At 25.5% G+C, this 27207-nt stretch overlaps 1 protein-coding gene across 1 annotated transcript in view; it reads left to right on the top strand.

The window, feature by feature from the left end:
• Window positions 1-27207, top strand: part of LOC135924652 (voltage-dependent calcium channel type A subunit alpha-1-like) — a 161334-nt gene that overhangs the window by 92411 nt on the left and 41716 nt on the right. Inside the window, exons 3-19 of the mRNA XM_065459745.1 lie at window positions 3701-3901; window positions 5705-5810; window positions 13809-13948; window positions 14531-14631; window positions 16833-16985; window positions 17380-17579; window positions 17936-18039; window positions 18097-18212; window positions 18264-18323; window positions 20173-20238; window positions 20313-20382; window positions 20783-20910; window positions 21182-21294; window positions 25118-25227; window positions 25294-25425; window positions 25482-25554; window positions 25623-25743. Coding sequence (XP_065315817.1) covers window positions 3701-3901; window positions 5705-5810; window positions 13809-13948; window positions 14531-14631; window positions 16833-16985; window positions 17380-17579; window positions 17936-18039; window positions 18097-18212; window positions 18264-18323; window positions 20173-20238; window positions 20313-20382; window positions 20783-20910; window positions 21182-21294; window positions 25118-25227; window positions 25294-25425; window positions 25482-25554; window positions 25623-25743 — 1994 coding nt within the window. The remainder of the gene's footprint in view (window positions 1-3700; window positions 3902-5704; window positions 5811-13808; window positions 13949-14530; window positions 14632-16832; window positions 16986-17379; window positions 17580-17935; window positions 18040-18096; window positions 18213-18263; window positions 18324-20172; window positions 20239-20312; window positions 20383-20782; window positions 20911-21181; window positions 21295-25117; window positions 25228-25293; window positions 25426-25481; window positions 25555-25622; window positions 25744-27207) is intronic.

The raw sequence follows: 27207 nt of genomic DNA, 5'->3' as shown, positions 1-27207 counted from the left end.
AAAGAATAATAAAAAAATGTTTTTTATATTTAATCTTAGATGACAAATATATAACCACTATCTTTAATTAATTTATTATATTTTAATAAAAGCCATTTTCAAAAACGTTATATGCTATGCTTTATCATAATATCAAAAGAAAATTGTTATTCATTACAATTACAACACAATTCTACTGAAATTTATAAATTTCTATTATTATTTGGATCAATTATATATTTATGTTTTGGAAGTTTGTGAATATTTCTGCTAAATCCTTATTTAAACTTTTTAATTTTCTTAAAATCTATAAAAGATAAATAAATTTTAAAAACTTTAACAAAAATAAATATTTTTCTCTTTTAGAGAAATAAATTCAAAGTTTTAGACAAGGCTTTCTAAAATAATTCTAGAAAATTTAATGGATAATGGTAAAATATCCGAAACGTCAGAAAAATTAAATTTTATTGACTTAAGCAATTTTTAGATTAATCGGCTCATATCGACAAACAAATTGCCAATCCTAGTTCAAAAACTTTGAGACAACTTATCTGGGCCGGCCCGAAAGTTAAATTATGTGAAGAAACGAAGTATTAATGTTATGCTTTTTTTGGTAATAGGAAAAAAACCATGGGAAAAAGCCCCATGGAAAAAAAAACCCCATGGAAAAAAAAACCCCATGGAAAAAAAATTTAAAAAAAAAGAAAAACGTTATTTTTTAAAAAATTTTCAATTTATTATTTTCTTCCCATTTTTGCCTAAAGTCATTGTTAATCTTTATTTTTCTGACCTTTTCTCAATTTTTTTCTTCTCAATTTTCACTTAATTTTTTTAGTATAACCTAGCAATAATTAATATTGATAAATAATTTTATAAGCGAATGCCACAATCATTAGCGGCTATTAAACTCCAAAAAAAATACAAAATACTTATGAAAAAATATTCGACGTAATAATGTCTAAATGTCAAGAACGGGATTTATTTCCTGATCTATTATATATATATATACATGGATTTCGAAAAGTCTGCTATGAGCGCGGTTAAAACTGTCATTGGTATGATTATTAATGTTAAATTATTTATATTTATTTTTTCAATTAGGGGATCACATCATAATCAGAGGATGCTTTTACCATTTGTGTCAAAGTACCCATAGAAAAATTCAAAAGCTAGGTCTGGAAAGCCAATACAGAACCGATGAAGCCTTAAGCTTCTTTTGTGACATAATGGACGGCTTAGCATTTGTTCCTTTATGTAATATGAGGAATGCAATGACATTCCTTAGATCGGTTACTCCGAGCAATAGTAAGGATATTCTTGAATATTTCGATAAAAATTACATCAATGGAGTATCAAGAGAGGTCACAAGAAGCAATTCTCAATTCCAGACAGGTCGAACTGGGCCTCGATTTCCTCCAGAAACTTGAATCAGGCATTCTATCCAACGAATAACTCTTAAATAAACAATGCGAAGGTTCGAATAATTGTTTTTTTTAATCTGATTGGGAATAAACACCCATCAATCTGGGTATTAATTAAAAAAAATGAAATGCGAGGTGGCTGCCGATGAAACCAAACTTGAAGGATGGCGTGTAGGTAGTTGGACACCCATAACAAAATCGCATTGCTTAAACAAGAAAAAATGCTGATGTTCAAATTGGTACTGGGGAAAAAAATATCCCAGTAAAATAACCCATATATTACTTATTTTCGTAAAAATTTTTGCTATAGTAATAAATACAATATCCATCAATTACTATATTAAGTAGACTAAATTTGACAAAATTTGCAATAAGATCTGTTTATTTTATTGATAAGTCATTATTTTGTATATGATTTATTATTAAATTATATTTTTATAATATTTTTTTCTAAAATACTAATTTATCTATACCTTATTAAATCCAAATAAAAATATACCGATATTATTAGATCTTAAGTAAATTCGAAAAAAAATTTCGGGGTTTTTTTTCCTGGGGGTTTTTTTCCGGGGGTTCTTTTCTGGGTTTCGCTTTTTTTATTAAATCTACAGCGAAACTATTTTTCATTTTATCTCTATTGAAAAGGTTGAACAGAATATTCATTCTTCAAACAGATTATATGTTTATAATAAAATTAATTGAATGATATGTATGGCTTTTAAAATGTTAAGGAATCCGAAATACCATAGATGCCAATAGTTTCATGGACTTTTCTTTAATTTGCAACGATATTATGAAAAGTGTAAACATAGAATATTCATTTTTCAAACAAGTCATATATGTATATATACAATATAAAAAATTGGATAGTATGTTGGCAATTGCTTTAATAAATGTTAAAGTATCTGAAATTGAATAATTGTTAATACAATTATAGGCAATTTTCTTTATATCTTCATATTTAAGGCATATGATTCGCGTGATAAAATACCGTATGACCAAGTGTCGGGGCAAACATTTTGACCAAATTTTGTCAAAAGTGTGGCTATGTAACGATCCCTGTGAAAACTTTGATTCGAGTTTGATATTAACTTATTAATAATTCTGGAAATTGGGGTGGTCTATTAAATATGTATTTACTTCAATGTTTTTTTTAAACCATGAATCACTGATTAGACTATCACCTGAGAACATGTTAAAAAATAATTTTATATTGTATAAAAAGAAATCATAAATATAATACATCAATCAGATCGAGCTGTGAAAAACCTTTCATTTATCAAATTGTAATTATCTATATTATTTATATACCTGATTATTTTTTCAAAAACATAACATTCACTATAGATACATATTAAATCGATGTATTGAAGTAACACAGATGGATTTTAAAAAAAAGAAATATTAAGTATGAGCAAAACATGTTTCAAATTAAGATATCTGTAAAATCTATAAGTATTTTCTCAATCTGATTTAATTTTCCTAAATTGGCTTAAAAACGTTTATTGATTAGATCGATCTATGTCTATAAATTTAGAAAGTGTTGCCTAATAATAGTTTAATATAATTATCTATTCAAACAACCTATGTTAATATATAAATATATATTTTAAACTTGAACATTTTTTTAAGAAAAATATTTAAAATAACTACTTATTAATGAACTAATGATTGTGAAAAATTTCTTTGCTCTATATTAATGAGGGCATTTTAACAAAACATATCACAACATTAACAAATCTCTATAAAAATCGATTTTTAATGCATTAAAAAATGGCCAAAATAATATTTATATATTTAAGATTAATATTCAAATTTACAATGTTTAATTGATAATATATACAATTTTTTAGATAATAAACAATTTTTTTTTATTATTGGCCAATAATAATGATACTTAATAATCGAATAAAATTATATACCTAACACTTCCATATCTATCCATAAAATTATGTATCCATTACAAATATCTTTATAATCGTATTAACGTTCCTTTTAAGAGTAATACGGCGTTTATTTAACCCCATTTCAACTTTGGCTCAAATTTTACCAAATTATTTTCGAATTTGTATTGATTTCAAAATTAACCTATTGTAAAACCTTTCGTATTTTTTAAAGATCAAAGGAAATCAAAAAATTTCTCATAAAAAATAATTTTTTAATTAATAAAAGAAAAAGGTTCATATAATTAATAATCTTTTACTTAGTTAAAAGTAATAAAATTAAAATGTTTTTAACAAACTTTAAAAAAACCTTAAATAAATATTTATTTTATATGATATGAACCCACTTATGATAAGGTTGGCCCAGGAGGAGGCCCTTTTGCAAGAGACCCAAGATCTAGATGGATCGCCAGAAAAAAATAGATGGAGTATATTCAAAAGGATCAAGAATAGGGATTGCAAAATACCTCTCTGGATTACCACTGACAATAATTCCTTGTTTATATTTTGGGACCATCAATGTATTCGCAAATATGCCAAGCTCATTATAGAATGGGGATATCCTTTTTTATTCAAATTATCTTATAGTTATAAAGTCTTTATAATTTACATATTGTTATAAACATTCCTAAGGTAAACATTAAATTTATATAGCATACTTTAAATATAAAGCACGAACTCTAAATGCCTCTATATTCTGAACTACTTCTTTGACACTAAATTCTTTTCGAATCAAGAGAAATAAGAAAAATTATTTCTTGATATAGTTAAAGAAAAAAACTATTTTTGATCAGTTGTAATTCAAAGTTTATCTTCAATCATGATTAAAACTCACACCACCCTGAATTATTTTTTATATTAAGAGAAATATATTATTCAGCTAAATATAACCTAATCATATCTACCTATCATAAATAATTCTTTTATTCTATATACTTAATATCGGCAAAATTTCTGGTAAATTATATAAATTTTTTCTAAAAATAAACTGCTTGAAAGGTGTAATTAGTATTCTTTCAAGGCTTACAAATTTTATTAAATTAATTATATAAAATAATTATTCTCAAAAAATATATTTTATTTACCCAGAATTTTTTTAGCAAACAATAAATTTGTAGTTCTATGTCTATCTTTTTCCCCATTAGCTTTTAATGTTATAAAATAATAAAATTGTTAGTATGTTACAATGGTAGATATAGCATATTCATTAATTATTTTAATTTCCTATAAAATCTACTTAATAAATTTAAACCATAAAAAAATTTTTTTTAGGTAATAAAATATAAATTTCTCACAAAATCTTATTTATAACACATTCTTTATTACATATTATTTTATTTTTTAAAAATTTCCCTAAAATTCAGATGTTTTAAATGGCGAAAATCAATAATTTATAAATTTTATATAATAATACTTATACATCCATAATGGGTTTATTATTATTTTTTTTATCAAATTTATAAAAAAAATTGAAAATATAATTCATAATATTATAAATATTATTTGATTAATAATTTATAAATTAAAATTATACCATACATCAAACAATATTTCAATAGACAAAAATATAATCTTATGAAATCAGAAGATTTAAATATCTATCAGTTTTAAGTCAATAATTTATTGGTTTACCTAATATTAAATATTTTTATATAATATATAAAAAAAAGGGATAAATTATGCAGTAGCTTATTATTTTCCACACTAAACTCCCATTTTCTGATAGGATTTAGAACTATTTCTGAAAGAAATTAGCCTGAAAGGTTTGAGTGATAATATTGTCACATTACATATCCCAATTGAAATGCATTTCGATCAGCGAAGCAATGATTCCTATTATAAAAGCCGGAAAAGTTCCCGGAAATTTAGGTAATAAGTAATTCATTTTTAAATTCCCAGAAATATTCAAATATTTATAATATCATTAGAAAATATTCAAATGCATACATAGTAAACTTACAAAATCTATATCGCAATATTTTGATTTTCTTCAATTATTATATCAGGTGATTTTATTTTCTTCCCTAAGGCAAGACTATTAATAAAATATTTACTTAAAATTTATTACATATATTACGGTTGATAATTATTATTTGCTAATTTCAATTGTATTTGTTTTAAAAATTATTTTTTTTTACAGTTGCTGTCATGGCTTCCTTTCGATTTTTGCCTCATTTAGTATATTTTATTCACAAGAGCCAGCGATTACTCATTTCATTTTGGGTTCAAAATTTCCTCTTTTCTTTTTTCTTTCATTTCCTCTCTTATATGCCTCTAATTTTAAATTATTATATTTCATATAAATTTTCGAATATATTATTTATTTGAACAATTTTCCTTAATTCTGAATTACAATAATACGCCATTTGAGTATATGGTCCTGTTAACAATCATCGCTAATTGTATAGTTTTGGCCTTGGAAGAACATTTACCTCATGGAGATAAAACTACTCTTGCGCAGAAATTAGTAATATTATATATACATGTATTACTTGATATGGGCCAGATGAGAAATCGTAATGAACAAATTGACTGATTTTTTCGCCTCTAAAATAAATGATGTTTATTTTAAAATATTATCATTTTATATTATTAAAAAATCAAAAATATCTATCAATTTATTCATAAAATTTCTTTAGTTTATTTATTTTTTCCAAATTTTAAATGTTAAAGTTTTCATCTTTTGATAATCTTAGTTTTCTGAAATATCAACATTTGGCCCTTCATTTCGTGTATTTTATCTAAAAAATGTTATTATGGTGCAAGGTGATAGTTTCAAATTAGTAATTAGAATAATTTAATTTAGATATTTTTAAAAATTTTAAAATCTAACAGAATGTTATTTTAAAGTATTTACTTGTATCGTCACTATCATGCCATCAAAAGTTACAGTAAAGTATTTTTCCTATCTAACAAGGTTTTTAAGGGTAGATATCCACAAGTATTTAGTACCATTTTTATTTGTTACCTTTTAAATTTATTAAAAATTTTTATAATAATTGCTACCAAAATAAAACGGGATTTACCATGAAATTAAAATTTTAACTTTATTTAATTAGAAAAGGTACATCTAAATTTATATATAAAGCATAATACAAAAAAGGTAATGTTATAATGGTTATATGCTGTAAATTTTTAAAGGGATCATAACTATCCAGTGACATCCAGGATTTTAAATGGATATCTAAAAAATAAGGATTTTAGTTAAGAAATGAAATGGGGAATTTTATTTAATAATGCTCTTCGCTCTATTTATATTTAATATTATTATTATTTAAGCCACAAAGTTGTTTTTTTTGCCTTTAAGTAAGTAGATATGTTCAGTATAGACATCAATCAATAACTAATAAAAAAAAACTACCCAATTGACTAACACTTTTGATGGACGAATCTAGGCTTTGGAGGGTCAGCGACATGGACATCAAATAAAAGCTAATTGAAATATCTCGACTGAAATAATGGTATTCACGCTTGGTTAATGGGATGGACTTAGTCTGGGGGGGGGAGGCTAAAAATATAAATTTTATATTGGTATCAAATAAAAGGTAATTAAAATATCTATTGATTGCAAGTGGGTCAGTTTAGATCTAGAGTGGGGGGGGGGGTCAGGAACTTTAAATATTTATTTTCTACCATAAATGTTTAATGTAAGTTTTATCCTTTAAAACTTAAAGAAAATATTTGATAATTTAAATAATAATTAAACATTTTCTCTTATATTAAAATTTTGCTTATAACCTTTCCCCGCAGTTAAGTCCAACCACGATTCTAATTGGGTAATAGAACCAAAGGAGACGATTTACAATCCAAAATAATTTTATACAACAAATTGTTTTTCCCCATTTCACCTCTTCCATTGGTAACCTGTATTCCTTTGCTGACTGTTCTTCGACTTTTTCTTTTTTCAATGATAGAGTTTTACCATCAATATATTCCTAGTCTTTTTTCTCCTAATTGCTTCTTCCAACGACATCATTTTTAGTTTCTTCAGATCAAAAGTATCAATAAGGATTACTCTATTTTTTCTATCCAACGAAACTTGAGCAATTGAACCTTATTTTTTTACTACCATTTATTTCTTCCCGCGATAGCTTGTAACCTATTAACGAATGAATATTTTGTCAACCATTTAAAAGAAACTACTCCATTACATTTTTACCATATTGACTTAAAATAAAGTCCAGGTTTCACTATCGTACAAAAAAAATCATCACGCATGCATTTCATAATTATTTTAATGTATCACACATGATTTACATGCTAGAAAAAATATATAATGCATAACATTCCCATTTAAATAATATAAAACATTTTCTCGAATATTCAAATTTTATCTACTCACAAATTTTTATAATTATCTATTATATATTTTTCCATTTGATTTTATTCCTCGCTTTTGAATAATATATCATTTAAAGCTTTATTAAGAAACATGGACTACTTAATAAGGAAATTAGAGAGCTATCATAAGCATCCACCATTTATAAATAGAGATCAATAAGTCCATATATATTATTGGTCTATAAATTTAACTTTGATAATATTTAAACTTTAGAACAATTATTATTTTATTAAATAAATCAGAAAAATAGTATAATTTATGCTTCATTTTCTAAGGTCCATACAAATTTAGCGTTATAATTTGCACCTTATCCTTTCGTTCTTGCCTGGTTGAATATTAATGAATTATTAAAATAAGAAAAGTTTACCAAAAGTCAGAATTTGTGAATTATTTCATATTCCATTTTATATCACATTTTTTGATAAATAAAATAGATGTACATCTTTAAAGAAAAGTTATTGCTGAATATTAATACAGAGAATAAAATTGTCAGTTTGAGATGAGATAATATCCTAATTCCATTTATAAAAACCAGAAAACGTAATCTGGCTAGATATAAAAATTTAAATTAATATGAATTATTATTAATCTTTCGAAATATATTTTTTTAAATATTATTTAAGAGTTACTTTATAATAAACCGTTGTTCTATAAAAGTTAAATTTATAAACTAATAATATAGAGTTATTAATCTCTACTTAAAAATGTCTTTCTATAGATATGCCTTTATAGAAAACGAATACGGTGTTAAGCAGTCTAATGTATTTTATAAGTGTCTAAACAGGTATTTTTTCAGTGAATTTGCTAGTTCTTTTTAAATATTCTATAAGAAACGATTAATAAATTGGTAATAGAATACTTTACCAGCCAAAATTTAAAATCCTAAAAAAATGGTCAGAAATATAGCCCATTTTCTAAAATTAAAACATTTAACGGGTGATTATCTGATTAATTCATTTATAAAATAAAAGTCATTAATTTTTAAAAATTAAATTTTTATATCCTAAATAGATTTTATTTTTTAAAAAAAGATAAGGAATATGAGCCCTAATTCAAATTAAAAGATTATAAATTTTATTTTCATAACTAATAAATTTCAACATAAAAATTCATTGAAAGAATAATGTGATAACTCTGCATAAATCCCTTATAAATTAAGGGTAAAATTAATAAATTGTATCAATGTAATTAAAAATATTTATCTGAAACCAAGTAATTAGCGGTTTAACAAAACTACAAATGCTAAGGTAAGCTGCAAATGCTTAGGTAAAAATAGGTAAATAATTTTGTTATATTCTCTCTTAATTGGAGCGAAGTTCATTTTCTTATTCTCTAAATAACTTAAAAAAGATTATATTCTTAGATATATTCAATAATAAATGAATAGACATTAATAGTTGTATTTCCTATTATCTCATAATAAAGAGTTTAAATCCTTTAGCATAATTAAATTAAAAATAATAACTATTTATTATGAGATAAAAGGATCAACAACTATTAATATCTATTCATTTTTTATTGATTATATCTAATAATATAATTTTTATAAGTTATACATATCGTAAGAAAATGAATCTTACTCCAATTAATAGAATATATATCAAAATTTTTTACCTAAGCATTTGCATTTTACCTAAGCATTTGCAGTTTAGTCATACCCTTTAAAAATAATTTATTTTATTATACCATTATTAAAGTATTTCAATGTGATAAATTTTGCTTTAAAAATTATTTGACTAATTCATTTTCCGGTGTTTTAATATGATTTACGTAATTTCAAAAAATCTTTTTATATATTTTAAAAATTTTTTAGAAGAGGATTTAAAAACTATCTCGTACTCTTATCTTGAAATATAAATTTGGAATTAAAAAACAATTTTAAAGGACAGCCAATTTTTCTTAATCGTTCAAAGTCTCAATCATATTCAGATTCTTCTTCTGACTTATTTCATTATACATATAAAAGATTTACATTTTATTAATAATATAATTTTTAAACATACAATTATATAGTTTCAGAGCAATCGCAAATTTTAGCAACTTAAGTCATTTACAACGCGCGTTTTTTATAAAAGACCAATTTTGAAAGAATCATATTTCAGCTATAGAGTATCTCCAGAAGGTAGGTATTTATATATACTGGAGGGCGATTCCGGCAAAGTCAAGTTTTACTATTAAAACCTTGCGTTATAAATGAAAATGATTTATTAAGCTTAAAAAATTTGCTGAAACCCAACCCGGGGCAATGAAACATAGCCCTTTGACATATATATACAACTTATTTATTTAAGCGTTCCATCACTATATCATCTATTTTGAAGCAAAGTATGAAATAAAAATACCCTTCATTTTTTTCAAATCTATATAAAAATAAATAAATTGTTATTTAGATTGGTTTTTTATAACTTTCTTATTACCCATTAAAAATTTCTCTTTGTTTTATACATTATGAAAGATAATGTTTTTAAGATGTAATGTTAAGAAAGAGACTTCACGTTCACATTTTCTTAAATTTCCATTACCATATTTCCTCAATATAAAACTAGTATCGATATTTTTTCGTGCATTATTATTTTTAAATCAAAAAATATCGAAGACGTTTATTTGTTTAAATGAGCTTTTAGAACATTATAATACAATTATTGATTAATTTTTTGTTAAAAATTTAATTATGTTTAATAGTCAAATCATTAAAATACACATTTAAAAGTATAATTTATAACTAAAAAAATTTAACATTTTAAAAAATAAATTTTTCAAAAATATAAATTACCTACCATAAATTGAGATTGCATATGACCTGCACAATTCTAATCCTATTTCTTATCGAATATAGAAGCTTTCCACAGTTATTCCAGTGTTGCTGGAAATTTTCCTACTGAGTATATTTAAAAATTTTAAGAAGGGGTCCCATAAATAATTAACGGGATAAAATTATGATTTGATAAAAAGTAGTATTTTAATATTATATATGACTAACCGGAAACTAAACATAATTTGATTCTGCAGTTTCTGTGGAATGGTTGTTATTATTAGATGCTACAAATATAGCCTATACACGAGCAGTCTCAAACTATCAAGGCGTTTATTGTCACCTAGGTTCCTTCCGTTTAGAATTGAAGGTATGTTTGGTTAAGACCTAGCTAATTATGTTATTTATAACTTTGTATCTAATTGATCTTTTGGATTATTTACAATTAAGAGGGTGGTGAAAGTTATGTGCAACATGCACGTTGTAAAACGTGCATTAAAGGGAGTAACTATGGGCCAATTAGTTCGGAGTCCCATGGTTATCCATAACTTTTTCTTGGATAAACATAGTCCTGCACTTTGACTTGGTATTGGCTTTAGACATTCATATCTGTTATTGCTTTTGTATGAGATGTCTGTTCATTTCCAAGGATAGTTCGTTCAAAAGTATATATCCACCGGACACGCTATTAATCAGGTTCCAAACTTTATATGAAGAAGTAAAAGGTTGAGGAAGATTGGGAAGTAAATTAATCTTAACCTATCAAAGCCTTGTCTAATTAGGGGTCATTATTTACCCGAAAACTGGGTTCGAGTTAGGACACGCCAGTCAATGTAAAATAAACCTGACAGAGTTATTAAAGTATTTAGATGTAAAAATATGGCACCTGTATCTAACATTTTTATAAAAAGTATCTGAATGAGGTACTATTTTAGAGGTATCTTTAGTTATTTTTAGATACATTTTGATATAATTTTAGTTTACTTTTTTTTAATTAAAACTACTATTTTAATTAAATTTGATAATATGCCCGAGTTTATTTCATTAAAACCAAACAAATTTTATTTTATGCAATGGATGACGTCAACATGGTAAAATTTTATGTTATAATTTATTTTATTTAGATTAATTTAAAATATATAAATTATTATTTTGATATCAATATTTCTAGACAATCTCTAAAAAGAAATCATTAGATTTTATTTGGCACCCCTTAGATTATATAGATATTTATATAAGTTTTGACACATCAAATTTTGAATGGTTTTATAAAAATGAGTGCCGGGATTGTATTATATGTCATAATTATACCAATATGAAGTTGTTATTCATTAAATATAATAACCACTCTGCCATCTAGTGCCCCGGTAGAAAGAGTTTAGTGTAGCAAAAATTTCTCTAGAGAAAAACGTGGTGGATTCTCAAAATCTAACAATTATTTATAATCATTTAATAATATATTTTGTATAAGAAATATTAAAATTTAAGGATCATTTTTTCACTGATTCAGCTCAATATATTTTTTAGCTCACTTAGAAATTTGACATAATAATTCTGTATGTATATAAATATATTTGTAAAAATGTATATGTACCATCTGTATCTAGATCTATTTTTAGCTATCTAAATCTGTATCTAGATTCATTTGAAAATATCTTTTTACATCTCTCAAAGTCAGAAAGAGAGCGTGATAGGAGGGCGGCAGATATCTCCGAATTTGCTGAGTAAGGTGGCCTGCAGTTAAAGGAGAGTAAGAAAGTCAGGTTTAAAGTTTCTTCCAACAGGAAATTGAGTTGCCCAGATCACTAATTGGGGCCGAAATGAGAGCTTGTGTAATTATTGGGATACTAACTTTTTAATAATAAAGAAAGCCTGATGAGCAGGTAATAAGTAGAGTTGTTTCAGGTGATTCAATTTGATGCTAATGCTATTTAAAAAATTATAGGTGGCTATGGAACCTCCGATGGGTGGGCTAAAATTTGTCATAGCTAACTTGCTCGATACGATAGTTTGAATGATATGACGATGTTTAAATATATATCTGATGAAAAGAACTCACTCTTTTTGTTAAATACCAAACTGGAAAGGTATCACGATGTCTTGGTATTTTAAGGAGGTTATAGAGGAATAACTATCTTATGTATTTGAAATAAATAGGTAATTTTTGAATAAAGATAGGAATTAACTATATAAAACTTACATATTTTCCTCTAAAACTTAAGTATTATTTGATAGAATATTTTATATCTGGATCATTTTTAGGAGAGCACGCTTCATTTAAAAAAAAATAACGTCATTATATAAATTTTTATTTGGAAAATAATAATACAAGAAAAAATCAAGGTGAACTTTTTAATTAAGTGATGTTATAATTTTATTATATAATAAATATTTCAAATTTCATTATTGCTGAATGATAGTACTTTAAAAAAATCATTTTTATAAAAGTTAAATATCTAAAAAAAATTCTTAAAATAAATATTGAATAATATTTAAACTATGCTCTAAAGATCTCGTGAAATTTTCATGTGCAAAATTTTAGTTTAGGTTTGCACAATCTTTGAGGAGTTACGAGGTAAGTAAGATCTCATGTTATCTCATGTTTACCCTCCCCAGTTACCTTTTCCATCTTACCTTTCCAGGGTAAAATTACAGTTAACTGGGTAGTTTTCTCCCTTAGTTTTTCTTATTTATAAATTTTTCCAAACTTATTATAACTATTTCACATTAATTTAATAATTTTTATATTTATTTGTCTTGTTCGTTTCTATATTAAAAAATTATTTACAGCTTTAAAGTAGACATTTGCAGATTTCTAAAAATCTTTATTTAATGAACCTTATTTTGTCTAACTTATAAGAAGTTTTTTAGATTTGGATTGAAATCTCTTGCTAAGTTTTTATTCCACTAAGAGTAATTATTTTTATTTGATTTAGAATTTCTATATTTTATGGCAAAGTTAAATATAAAGATAATTTTATTTCACCTTCTCACAATCTTCATTTTGCATCATGTTTTACTTACTTTTTTATCAAATTTGTTATTAATTTATTCAATATTTAATTATCATGAAACTTATATAAACTAATTTTTCATGTTAGTATTATTCCCGTTTATAATAAAATTAATGCTCATAATAGCCTAAGTATCATTTTGCGATGATCACCAGAAAAACTATATTTCCTTTTACCCTTTTTATATTTTTCTATCCTTTTTTAATTCATTATTGTGACTTTTCATTTCTGTTTTATTATTTTTGCATTAATATCTAAACTAAAGTTGTGTTTATTAGTAAAATAAATTTCTACCATAAATGTTTTCATTGTGATGAATTTTTTTTAGTGTATAAATAACTGTTTAATAAATTTTAGGATAAAACCGAAGTGTATTTTTTGGGAATATTTTTAGTGGAAGCCTCTGTTAAAATTATAGCCTTGGGATTTATATTTCACAAAGGATCATATCTGAGAAGCATTTGGAACATTATGGACTTTATAGTAGTTGTCACTGGGTAAGTATTGCTAACTATATATAGTGTATACTATGATTTAAAATAATTTTGTATAAACAAATTTTTTTTACTCTATGGTTGCTATTATAAATTTAATAAAAACAGAACTATATGCACCTATGTTATCATAATCATCAATAATAATATTTAAAAACTAATAGAATTTGCTCTTGGATATTCAAACAGTTTCAATAAAATTAGGGACAATTTATTATTTTAATAAATCAATACTTTAAAAAATATAAATTATTTAGAATTTTTTATTATTCGTTATTTATAGTCATTTATAAAATATTTATAACCAATTCTAAATTTTTGCCATTTTTTTAGAAAAAATAATTTTATCCTTTACAAATATTTACATTTGTGATTAAAATATTGTTTCTAGCATAGCTAAATTTAAACGTTACTTAATATTTCCGCCTAAAAGGACCATTAATGTTAAATGCAAAAAAAATTTTTTTTAGTGAGAATTATGAAAAGTAATAAATATATATATTTAAGATTATTTTTTCATTACAGACATATATTATATGTTATCATTTATGATAACTATTTCCCAAAACATAAACATACATAAAGGTTAGTTACCGTTATGGCCACTAAAAGTACATCTTTCGACCTTCGTACTTTACGGGCAGTTCGCGTTTTAAGACCTTTAAAATTGGTATCTGGCATTCCAAGTATATTTTTTTACTGCTGAAATGTTTCCATAATAATTTATTTTTATTTATTAATAAATTCAATGAAGTTCAATTATTTTAACATGCTAAAATCATATTACAATTAAAATATTAGTTCCATCTCTCCTCGTCACAATCTAAATTTGTTAAAATATTTAAATTAAAAATATGATTATAATTGATAATTATTCCTATGATTAGAAAAAATAATTTACTGCAAAAGATTTAAAAAATATATATTCAAATAAAATTTTAAAAAAGCATATAACAAATATACCAAAATTTTTGCATTCACTTTCATGCCTTCATTAATAAGTTAACATTATTATTTGCTTAAAAAGAATTTGACAAAAAAAATTTTATAAAAATTTCAACCGGTTGATCTATGATTTTGCTAAGAGTTTATGAAATTATGTTTAAATTAAATAAACTTCATTATTATAAAAATTTTATTATGTAATATAAAGGTAAAAACAAGGTCCGTTATACATTCTTAGTATTCAGTCATAACTTTAATTAATGGAATTTAATCACTATACCAAAATATTATTGATTTTTAGTTCCAAATCTTATTATAATTAGCTTCTACATGAGAGAGAATAAAATTAGATGAAATATGTCTGAGATTATCCCTCTACCCCTCAAATTACTTCTTACCCCCACAAAAGCCCACTCTTTAGCTTCTCTATATAAAGTGAAAAATAGCTCTTATCCCCTCGTTCATTTAGATTAATTATAATGAACAGAAATTAATACCAAACTAGTTAAAAATATGAATGATATTATGCATCAATTTTATAATTCCTTTTTTTTTGAAAATTTTATGACAATATTCATATTTGTTAACACCAGAGCTTGGAACCAGATCCCAGAAGCCCTTTTGTTAAAATTAACCCGAAGGCCTAGAAGATTAAAGCTTATTTAGGATTTAAAATTTAAAGAACTCAGATTAAATATTTAGATACAGAACCACTTTTTTTAAAAACCCGTAATCAGAACCTTTTTATTGATTCATATTTCTAACTATGAATAATATATACTTTCATATTTTTATTTAATAAAATATGATAAACCTGAAATAATTTGGTTAAAAATTAAAGTGATCATATCAATTTTTTTCTATAACTGTTAGAGATAAAAAAGGAATTAGTTTCGAATTTTATTACAAACTTTAAAAAAAGTAATCGTCAGCAATTTTCGATAACATTTTTGCACTCATATATCAATTGCCTGCTTAATCTAAATTACTGTGTTTAAAATAACGCAAGCTGACTCGTTGTCTGGGCTATTTACACCAATATCCAATATATATATTTATAAAAGTAATTTATCTCCAGAGTCCAAAATATCTATTAAGGAAACCAATTTAAGCCCGGTTGGATTTATTTTATTTTAGATAGTATTTTATAGTGCTGCAAACATTTCTAAAAAATTGAACGCGTTCGCGATCAGCGTTTATTGATAAAAATTGACCGCATTCACGTTCAATGTATCCCAGTATAATAGATTCAAAGGAGCCATATTCATATTAAAACTTTTATCTATCATATAAAATTTAATTATTTATAATAATTTAAATTGTGTTCATCAATTAAAATATAAAAACTTTGATTAAAACTTAAAAATAATAGTGATTAGAATATAATTTCAAAAAATCACATTAAAAAATATTATATGAGATATTATCTATTTTATAATATATAATATTTAAGGATTTTTACTTTAAATATCTATTACAATATAATAATTTAATATACCTATGAAATATAACAATCTAAAGTAATCATTATTGGGCCACTTATAGTTAAATTATATAAAATAATAAATATTACAATTAAGTTTATTTAAATTAGAAGTTGAAGATTTTTAAACTGGTATTAAAAATTCAGAATCAGATAATGAAATAACATCCATGCATATGCTAATCTATAAAATATAAATAGTAATATTCGATAGTACAGAAATAGTGGCGTTAAAAACAATCACATATGATAAAGGAAACAGCTAATTAAAAAATACTATTTTATCTTAAAAAATTCGGATTAATATTAAATTAATATTTTCTATTTTTAAATGAATTAAAATAACAAGATTTTTTAAAATTAAACGAATCTGAAACAACGTTAAAGGAACGCGTTTACGTTCAAAGTTCTTCAAATCTATCAATTGGGATAGCTTTATATATTTATTTACTAATTTAGGTTTACAAGTAGTGCTCAAGTCAATATTGAAGGCTATGGCACCTTTATTACAAATAGGCTTGCTTGTATTGTTTGCAATAGTAATTTTTGCTATAATTGGATTAGAGTTTTATAATGGAGCCTTTCATTACGCCTGTTATAATACAAATTCAGGTTTATGCGCATAAATTTACTTATATGTTTGTAACTATAATATATAGATGTTTAATCAATTATTTCATTATAACAGAGATGCAAACTTCTTAAACTCTCATTAATTCTATTTTTTTAATAATATAGGATATATAAATGTAGTTAACGCTTTTTTTAATACCTATTGGTTACATAAATTTTTAGGATATAAATTTGGGGTTTCTAAAGTTAAATAAAAGAGAAAGTTTTAGGAATTGAGATTGAGGTTGACATTTAATTTCAAAAATTCTCTAACTTTTAACAATTAAATTTTTCCTCTTTGTTTTAAACTTTTATTCCTATTATTTAAATCTTGATGGATATGGAAATCTATTTTATTTAAAATAGTTATGAGTTTTCTTATTATTCTTAATAGGGAAATTGGTAGAAAGCCCAACCCCTTGCTCACAAACAGGGGAATCTGGAGCTTTTAAATGCGATTTACTGACAGAAACATGCAAGGATTCATGGTTAGGTCCAAATTATGGAATAACTAGCTTCGATAATATTGGATTCGCTATGTTAACAGTCTTTCAATGCATAACAATGGAAGGATGGACTACGGTTTTATATTATGTATGTTTTTTTTCTAATTATTATAACTGTTTATTAATTTTACTAGATCATCTACTATATACTATATGTGATTTGATCTATAACACCTTATAACATTATGTAAATATGTAATAAACATAAAAGTAATCCTTAAATCTAATCTATTAATATTAAGAAGTTAAATACATAAAATTAGTAAATATTTATATTACAATGTACACTTTTATCAAGAAATTTACTAAAACTTTGATAAAAATAATAATATTTATGCAATTTTTAATATTAGTAAAAATATTGTCTCAGAGAATAATTATTTTAAGCTCTTAGCTAAAATCTATCCTTTACAATGTTTATGATAAATTTTCAAATAATTTTAGACGAATGATGCATTTGGTAATACTTTCAATTGGATATATTTTGTGCCGTTGATCGTCTTGGGATCTTTTTTTATGCTAAATCTTGTTCTGGGTGTGCTAAGTGGGTATGATGTGATTTATTTAAAATTTTTTACCTATGAATAAATGTTAAAAAAACCTAGAGAATTTGCCAAAGAAAGAGAGAGAGTAGAGAATCGGAGAGAATTCTTAAAATTAAGAAGACAACAAATGATGGAAAGGGAATTGAATGGATACTTGGAATGGATTTGCAAAGCAGGTAAACCACATTCCTCTACTTATAAATTTTTAAAAATGCTTGTTTTTCAAGAGGAGGTTATACTAGCGGAGGAAAAAACTACTGAAGAAGAAAAGAAAATAATATTAGAAGGTTTGAAATATACTATTTTGAGAAGTGTAAAAATTTTATATAATATTGCCTCTATTACATATAATATAAATTCAAATGTAATTATAATATATTTGGTGATTTAGTCAAAACTCATTTATTTTTGGCAAATCCCCAATGTACTAGAGATTATAAAATCTCTTTTATTAATTTTAGGTTAATTTTAAATTAGTACCTTTAATTAGTTTTTAAGATATATTAGAAAATTTAGAGTACATATATGATATCAAATAGCTATTCTGATTCGACTTTGTTAGGTCGTATGAGTATAGCACATAACTACTCTTGATATCATTATATGTACATTAGAGATTTGTAAAAGTAGGCTAGGCCCGAACCCGGTCCGGTCTGTTCCGGCCTATTTTTTAAAAAATCGGGTTCGGGCTGGGTCGGGCCTAATATTTTTTAAGAAAATTCGGGCCGGGTAGGGTCGGACCTTAGAATTTTTTTTAAACAATTTTCTGTTAAATTTTTTATGTAAACTAAAAATATTTGATTTTATTTATAGAAACTAGATGCACTATAACATATATCGTTTATTTTGAGTTATTTATAAAAATTAATTTCCATATTTATAACTTCGGGCCGGTATATTTTTTCAAAAATAATTTCGGGTGGCCAGCAAAATTTAAAAAAAAAATCGCGTTAGGGCCGGACCGGGCTTGAAAAATGAGGCCCGATGCAGATTATTAATGTACATTAGCTGATGTAAAACCGCGGAATTTAGGCCATGGGGAAATTTCCGTGAAAAATATCTGGAAAATAAGGAAAAATAAGAAATTAAACACTGAAAATATTATATTTATACTTATAATACATAGAAATAAATAATAGTATGCATCCCCAGAATTAAAAATGCATTCACATATATGTATCCCATCATTGGTTGTTCCCATTTTATTGGATTCTGGAAAAATTTTATAGTGTAAATGTTGATTATAAAGAATTGAAACCAATTTTTTACTATTTCATGGTAGAGTCTATTTCTTATCTTTGTTCGTGTTCTTCCCATATAGCACGACATTTCCAAAAGCTTTCTTTCCTACGATATTCAGATAGATTTGCTAATACTCTATCTTAATTTATATTTAAATGATTGCCTAATATATGTAGAGCGGACGCAGTTGAAAGATAAAAAACGGCAAAAAACATAAAAATAAATTACCATTTATAAAAACGAAATAGGGAATATTCATAGGGAAAATAAATAAATCTATAGGGCAAATTCTCGGGTGTTTGCCCTATGCTTACATCATTAACATTGACTATGTATTAAAACAACTCTTGATTATTTTAGGGTTACGGTCTTTTTATTGGAGAAACTTTATTAGATAAATATAATAAAATTTTGGATAAAATCAGATAGTTGTTATTATATAAAATTTTAATTTTGGATAAAATCAGATAGTTGTTACTATATAAAATTTTATTATTCTTTAGCACCATCTATTTTATTTATAATAATCATATTGCCATAATTTACTTATTAAATGGTGTATAAAAGTGGTGATTGATGTCAAAATTAACTCATTTTTAGCAATTCAACATATTATAGATTATAAATCTCTTTTATTAATTTTAAGTAAATTTAATTAATTTTAAATGTATTTATTATAGATAAATATTAAAAAATTTTAAGTACATAATAAATTTCGTAATTATAGATTAATTTCGACCTTGTTAGGTCTCATCAATAAGCATAATAACTCTTGATATAATTGTACGCACATTGGTTATGTATGTGTAATCAATATAATTTGATTATTTTGGGTTAGGAATTTTTCAAGAAATAAATAAATTTTGATATACATATTTTTGTTTTGTTTATTAGCTAGAAGGAAAGCTGCTTTTCAAAAAACTATCAATTCTAAGGATACTGATGATCAAGATGATGAAAGTACATTTTTTTATATTTTAATGTTAATTACTCTTTATTGCAGAGTCATATTCTTCTTTTTATTATATATTTAGATGAGGATCAAGAAAACGAAAAAAAGCAAACTCTCATGCATAAATGGAAACATGCATCCAAGCGCCTCAAGTATTATAAATCATTTTTAACCAATTATTTATTAGATACAATTTTCTATGAATACACTCTATTTATATATAATATTGTCTAACGGCAAATTCGAAGTTAAGTAAAAAGTCATCTCAATTTTAAGCCGACTAAATAGGCGCAAGGAGCTAGCTTTTAAATTTAATTCGTAAGTTTTACTCCATAACCGACCTAGTTATTTGGATTAGGAGTTGAACTCATGAGTCGGCTCATACTGCCTTGGTCGTATGAGTCAGAGTTTGAAATCATAAAAACTCCTTTTTTATCAACATTATATTTAATATTTTATTAATTATTATAATTGCAAGGGGTCATTCATTCACTTAGTATTTTGTAATAAAATTTTTTTTAAATTTCAATTTATTACATATTATAATTAAAGATTTTTTCTAAGACGTACAGTCAAGACTCAAACGTTTTATTGGGCAGTTATTGTTTTGGTATTTCTTAATACATTATGCGTCGCAGTAGAACATTATGGTCAACCGATATGGCTAGGCACAGCTTTGGGTAAAAGAAATTGAGATAGTTTGTATTAATTCATTGATAAAAAAATAGATAAAAAAAATGTATCATTAAAACTAAGAAAGCATTACTATGCATATCAATTTAACATTTAAGTATGTAAATTAATTAAATATATAAAGTAGAATGTATATCGGACTTTTTTGAAACTAAGAGGGGGACGATTTTACACTTTTTAAAATAATTTTGAAAATTAGTTAATTTATAGAGAAAATTTGTTTATACAATATAATTATTCAAATTTATTTTGAAATAGAGACGACGGAATATATATTTTTAGCCTTATTTATTATGGAGATGAGCATAAAAATGTATGGCCTAGGAATACGCACTTATTTCAAATCCTCCTTTAACAAATTTGATTGCATAGTAACTATTTATAATTCATTAAAACTTAGAAATCATGTAATATTAAATTTGATATAAGTAGCAGAGTTTTAATAAAATATTTTTAGCCTTTAATATTGAAATATTTTCAAAACTGGTGGGTATATACTTTCTGACACTCATTTTTTTAAAAATCCTTCCTTTGATAGTTATCAAAATTTGTATCCATATCCTATAAGGGGTATTGAAAAAAAATAAATGATTCGATTTTATTTCAGGAATACATCAATTCTTTATTTCTATTTTCTGATATTTGAAGCTGAGTCTAATCAATTTTATAACAAGAATTAAATATCACTATAAATTATATTTAAAAAATTCAAACAATTTTTTTATCGCGTCTTTAACTTATAAGTCAATTTTTTTTATTATATCATCCATATAATATTTTCGATGCATAACAGATACTGAAGTAAGTTTTTTCTGTTCCAACGTACTTCTAAGATAATTTGTAATTGTTATATATGCCGATACATCAGTTTTTATTTAAATAATTATCAATATTTAAAATTTAAGTAATTATAAACTGAAATGAAGGGATTTATTTATGTATAAAAATAAAATATATTATATGTTTACAATAAGAAAATATATATCCATATATACTCTTACAAAATCGTTTATCTATTTAATCTATTCAATAAATTGTAGCTTAAAACCAGATTAACAAAATACAATTTATATTTATATAAATACATTACAGTTCTCCCCACTACAAATTGAATTCATCATGATAACGTATTGGGGGTTTCGAAACTCTTTTTTTAAGAGTTGCATTTCCATTATGTTCTTCATTGTTCAAATCCTCATTCATTGTTGGGTATTTTCTTAGTTTGTATCTCTCAGTTGGTCGGCATGCTTATTTTTAACAAGACCCTCAGATTCAACATCATACAATATCGCACTTTTCCGTTGAACACTGTCCCTGTAGCCATATCGCAGTCCTTCCGTTTTCTACTCATACCTTTTGCTTCTCTACAAATTCACGGGTCTCAACGTTCCTATCTTTATAATATTTGTTTTCATAATGCGTTTTCAGTCCTTTTTCTCGTAGATAATTTCCATCTAACGCTGTCATGAGCGGCTTTCCAATCATCATTTCAGCAGAGGATTTACCAGTAGTTGCATTTGGAATATTTATGTGATTAATTAAAACATTCGCTAAATTTAACTTCTCCATAGTCCCACATCTCCTTCCAGCATATCAACGCGTCTTTATCGTACGTATATAACTCTCAGCCAAACCATTCGATTTGGGGCTATAAGGGGCCAATTTAAAATGTTATATTGTTTTTAAAAAGAAATGTTTTGAATTCAGATCCAATAAACTAAGTACCGTTATCTGAGACAATGTAAAGAGGTAACCCAAATCTAGGGAAATAATTATGCTGATTATTTATTACACTCTATGCGTTAAAATAGCAACTTCAACCCATTTGGTGAAAGCGTCTACGCAAATTAACCACTACGTTCCAGATAGGGGGCCTACCAACTCAGTGTGTATTAGTTTCCAAGGTCGGGTAGGAATGTTCCAATTGTATAACGGCAAGTTCCCGGTCTTCCCTCCTCACAACTCTTGCAGCATTTAATGAACTCTTCAACATCACGATTAAGATTTGTCCAAATAACATAGTATCTACTAATTTCCCCAATATCCCAGGATTTCCTTGAAGAATAACATTCAAAATCTCCTTCTTTAGATTATCGGGAATAATAATTCATTATAAAATAATAATCCTTCTTCGAACAAAATGTTATCTTTAATTAAAATGAATTTTTTTAAAATCTCCGAAATATTATTTATATTATCAATATACCAATGATTTTTAATAAATTTAATATTCTCTTTCAGATTGATATCATTGCTAGTTTCATTTACGACTTTATTGCGAGTGAAAGGTAAATCTTCTATTAAATTAATTTTTAATTCTCTTATTTCATCCTCGAATTTTTTGGTAACATGAGTTTTTTTTCTCTCTCTACCCACAAACGGGACAAAGCGTCGGCACATTTGTTTTGATTACCAGGTCTATGAATTATCTCATAGTCGTAATTTAATAGTTTCGTCGCCCACCGTATTAAACGGTTATTTGTAATTTTATTTAGGTCTCTTTTATCACCTAAGATATATTTTAAAGGTTTATGATCCGTAACCAAAATAAAATGTTTTCCATAAATATATTGATGAAACTTCTTGATAGCGAATATGATCGCTGAAGTCTCCCAATCAATGGTGGTATAATTCTTTTCAGCCGCCGATAGTGTCCTCGATGCGTAAGCACTCTGTTTCTCCTGGACAGTAAGAAATCGGTGTGCAATAACAGCTCCTAGACCATCTTAGGATGCGTCAAAAGAAATCACGACAGGAATATCGGCTGAATAAGGAATTTATTGTATCTTCTTTTGATAATATTTTTTTAACTCTATTAAATATTTCATTTTCTTTAGCTGATCAAAACCAACTAACATTTTTACTCGTTAGTCGGTGTAAAGACCCACAAATTGGATGTAAATTTTTTATAAACGACTTATGGTAATTCATCATTCCAAGAAACGAACGTAATTTTTTAACATTAGACAGTGTTTTACAATTTTTAATGGCATTAATCATCTGTAGGGTGAATTCCGAATTCGTCAATAACATTACCTAAATAAGTAACTGACTTTTCTCCAATTTTAATTTTATCGGTCGTCGTTGTCAGTCCAGCCTTATCAAATCTTCTTAATACTTCTTCTAGATTAACTATATGAAAATTATTCTCGCCTGCAATAATTACATAGCAATTAATATATTTCTGTTTTATAATAATTGCATAATTCTAAAATGATCAGATCTAATGAGTTCTAAAATGATCTTCGCCATTCTCCCTAAACATTATTACAGGAGTGTCATACTGAAAATTATCCATTTCCTTTAGAAGTTTCTTATGACAATATAACTGTCATTATGGGATACATCTTGCTGCTCAATGTGGCAAAAGTTTTAAACTTAAAGAAAAAATAAAAAATTAATATGACGTACAATATTAATTAAAGTTTGTGATAATCACCGGCACGATATCCATATGGTGTAGAATATATTTTAAAAAAATGCTATTTTTAAATGACTTGATTACACAGAGGTAAAAACCTCAACAAGAATTGCAGCAATTCAGATCTCAGCATTTGCCTTATCCCATCAAAACACAGATATGGATATATATTTTAGAAGTTTTATTTGTGGTGATATTTTCATATTCTCATAATATTAATACCTATCCATTGAAATATGTATAGATGATTGAAATAATTAAGAGTAAGGGACTGGGCTAAAATAATTTCATGCCATATGTGTGAAGCGGGTTAGAGTGAGTCTAAAGTTTTATTAGTTCGGCCGATAAAAATTTTTAAAACTACATAAATATATCGTGTTACAGATAAACTAATTTCTCTAAATGACTAATTTATGTTATTCGCTCATAGCAATTTACTTTTAATTTAACACCAATTTAAATTATTTTCATAAATTTAAAATTTATGAGGAGGGGCCGTATTTCTTAATACAACCCCGCATTTACAGCCCTTCTTAGATTAATTATTGCATCATTACTAGGAACAGGCAATATAACGGGTTAAGGTTACTATTTATGTAAGTTAAGGCGTATATCTACTAATTATCCATTATTTGAATAACATTGAAGGCAGGATTAATTACATTAATATTAATTAGCTATAATTTAATAAAATTATGCGATAATGTTATTTGGTTATTAATTTTAAAAATTGGAATCTAATAATTTTCCACACCTGGAATTTTTATATATAGGTTATAGTTGGTAGTATATTTGAAGTAATATGGAGTCATTTCAAAGGCGGTTCCTTTGGCATAAGTATATTGCGAGCTCTAAGGCTTCTACGAATTTTCAAGGTCACAAGGTTAATTATTTTTAATTTTAACCCGAATATTTATAGATTTATTTAAAAAATATATTTTAATTATAGATATTGGTCATCTTTGCGCAATTTAGTTATATCTTTGCTAAGTAGTATGCGATCAATTATATCGTTGCTATTTCTTCTTTTCCTTTTCATACTCATTTTTGCGATGTTAGGGATGCAATTATTTGGTGGCGAGTAATAATTAATTCTATAAATGCGGTAGTTTTTATTTAAAAATCTCTATTTTGTAGGTTCAATTTTCTAGAGGGTACTCCTCCAAATAATTTTGATAGCTTTACAGTCGCTTTGTTAACCGTCTTCCAGGTTGAATATAATTTTAACCAAGTTATATTAAATTTAATTATACTTTATATGTATAAACATGTAAACAGATACTTACCGGTGAAGATTGGAATGAAATTATGTACAATGGTATAAAATCTCAAGGGGGTGTGGCAAATGGCGGCATGATATATGCAATCTTTTTCATAATTCTAACTTTATTTGGAAATTGTGAGTCTCTAATTATTTATTTAATAATAATAAATAATCTTATATTATAACTGTACTGTCAAACAATTTCAGAAATAAACTATAACAAATAAAAAAATATATTATAGTTGTATTATTTAAACATTATGCCGCTGTATTCCTGATGTCATATTTTCTTATTTCTGCGTTTGTTTTAAATGTGTACTAACTAAACTCTTTAAAAAGAAGGTAACCATCGAATAGTATACCTTTTTTTTGAATATCTCATAACTGTTCTTAATTTTTGTTTTAAATCTAAATAGAGTAAAATTTGGATAGAAAAACGTATATTTTCTAATTAAAATGGTCCTATTTAAAAATAAAAATAAGTATATAATGTATGAATTCCTATGCTCCAACTTCATAATTGTGATCATAAAGGTGTTTTATATATAGTCTTGTGCAAACGAGAAATCGGCCGGGGCATTGTACCAAAACCGCTATGGCCACCAAATTATTTTGTCTCTTATGTATTTAAAGGTGAATAATGTTAAAAAGTATAAATTAATTTAGTAATTTATTACAAATTATCTATATATTGCTAAAATCTTAACGCCTTATTTACGTTTAAAAATGACCCTCACCTAGTTTGTTAATTTAGGATTTTAAAGCTTAAGTAAATTGGGAGTTTTTAAAGGTCATGCCCCAGACTGTCAAAAGTCTTACCAAGGCTCTTCTTTCATATCATGCTAGACTGTGGCGTAGCCAAGATTAATCCATTAGGGGGGGGGAGGGGGGGTTTAATTTTTTTTGAGGCTTCGTTCCCAACCCGCATTTTAAAAATTTGTCAATTTTATGATTTATTGGTGTCTAACCACTATAGTAGCCAGCATAAATGAAAAAAATATTAGTTTTCTATATTTAAATAAATTCGAGCCAGGCCGACAAAACTTTTTAAAAAAAATTTCGGGCAGATCCGGGCTTGAAAAATTAGGCCCGATGCAGATCACTAATTCTTAGTGCAAATGCATTATTTTTTTAAAAATAGTATAGTATATAAATATTATGACTAAGAATTCATTTTAATTACGTTTTGTATATAAAAATTTTATTCCTAAGATCATATTATAGTAATATAGCAATTTTATAATTTGAACTTATAAAGAGAAGTTTTCTCTGAGATTTGACGAATTCATCTAGAATCAAATTTTTATTTAGAATAATCTCCTAAACAGCTTTCACCGGTGCTATTTCTTAAATAGGTTTTTAACCTTTTCAAAGATGAAAAAGACCTTTCATTAGTGCAGGTGCTAATCGGTAAGGTAGCTAAAATAAAAGGCAATGTTTTGATATTAGGCAGGGACACATGGAAAGGGCCTGCAAAGCATATTTTGGTCTCAAAATACTCTATTCTGTCAAATTTTTATACCAAAATTCAACATCACAAAGTAATTTATCATACGATCCTGACAATTCAGCAGAATAAAACTCTGAGATTTTCTATAT

Source organism: Gordionus sp. m RMFG-2023, chromosome 1 (genome assembly GCF_954871325.1).
Source record: "Gordionus sp. m RMFG-2023 chromosome 1, tfGorSpeb1-WG-v2, whole genome shotgun sequence".
Taxonomy (NCBI): Eukaryota; Metazoa; Nematomorpha; class Gordioida; order Chordodea; family Parachordodidae; genus Gordionus; species Gordionus sp. m RMFG-2023.
Note: the sequence above shows the minus strand (reverse complement) of the source record. Positions and strands in the feature narration are given on the sequence as shown.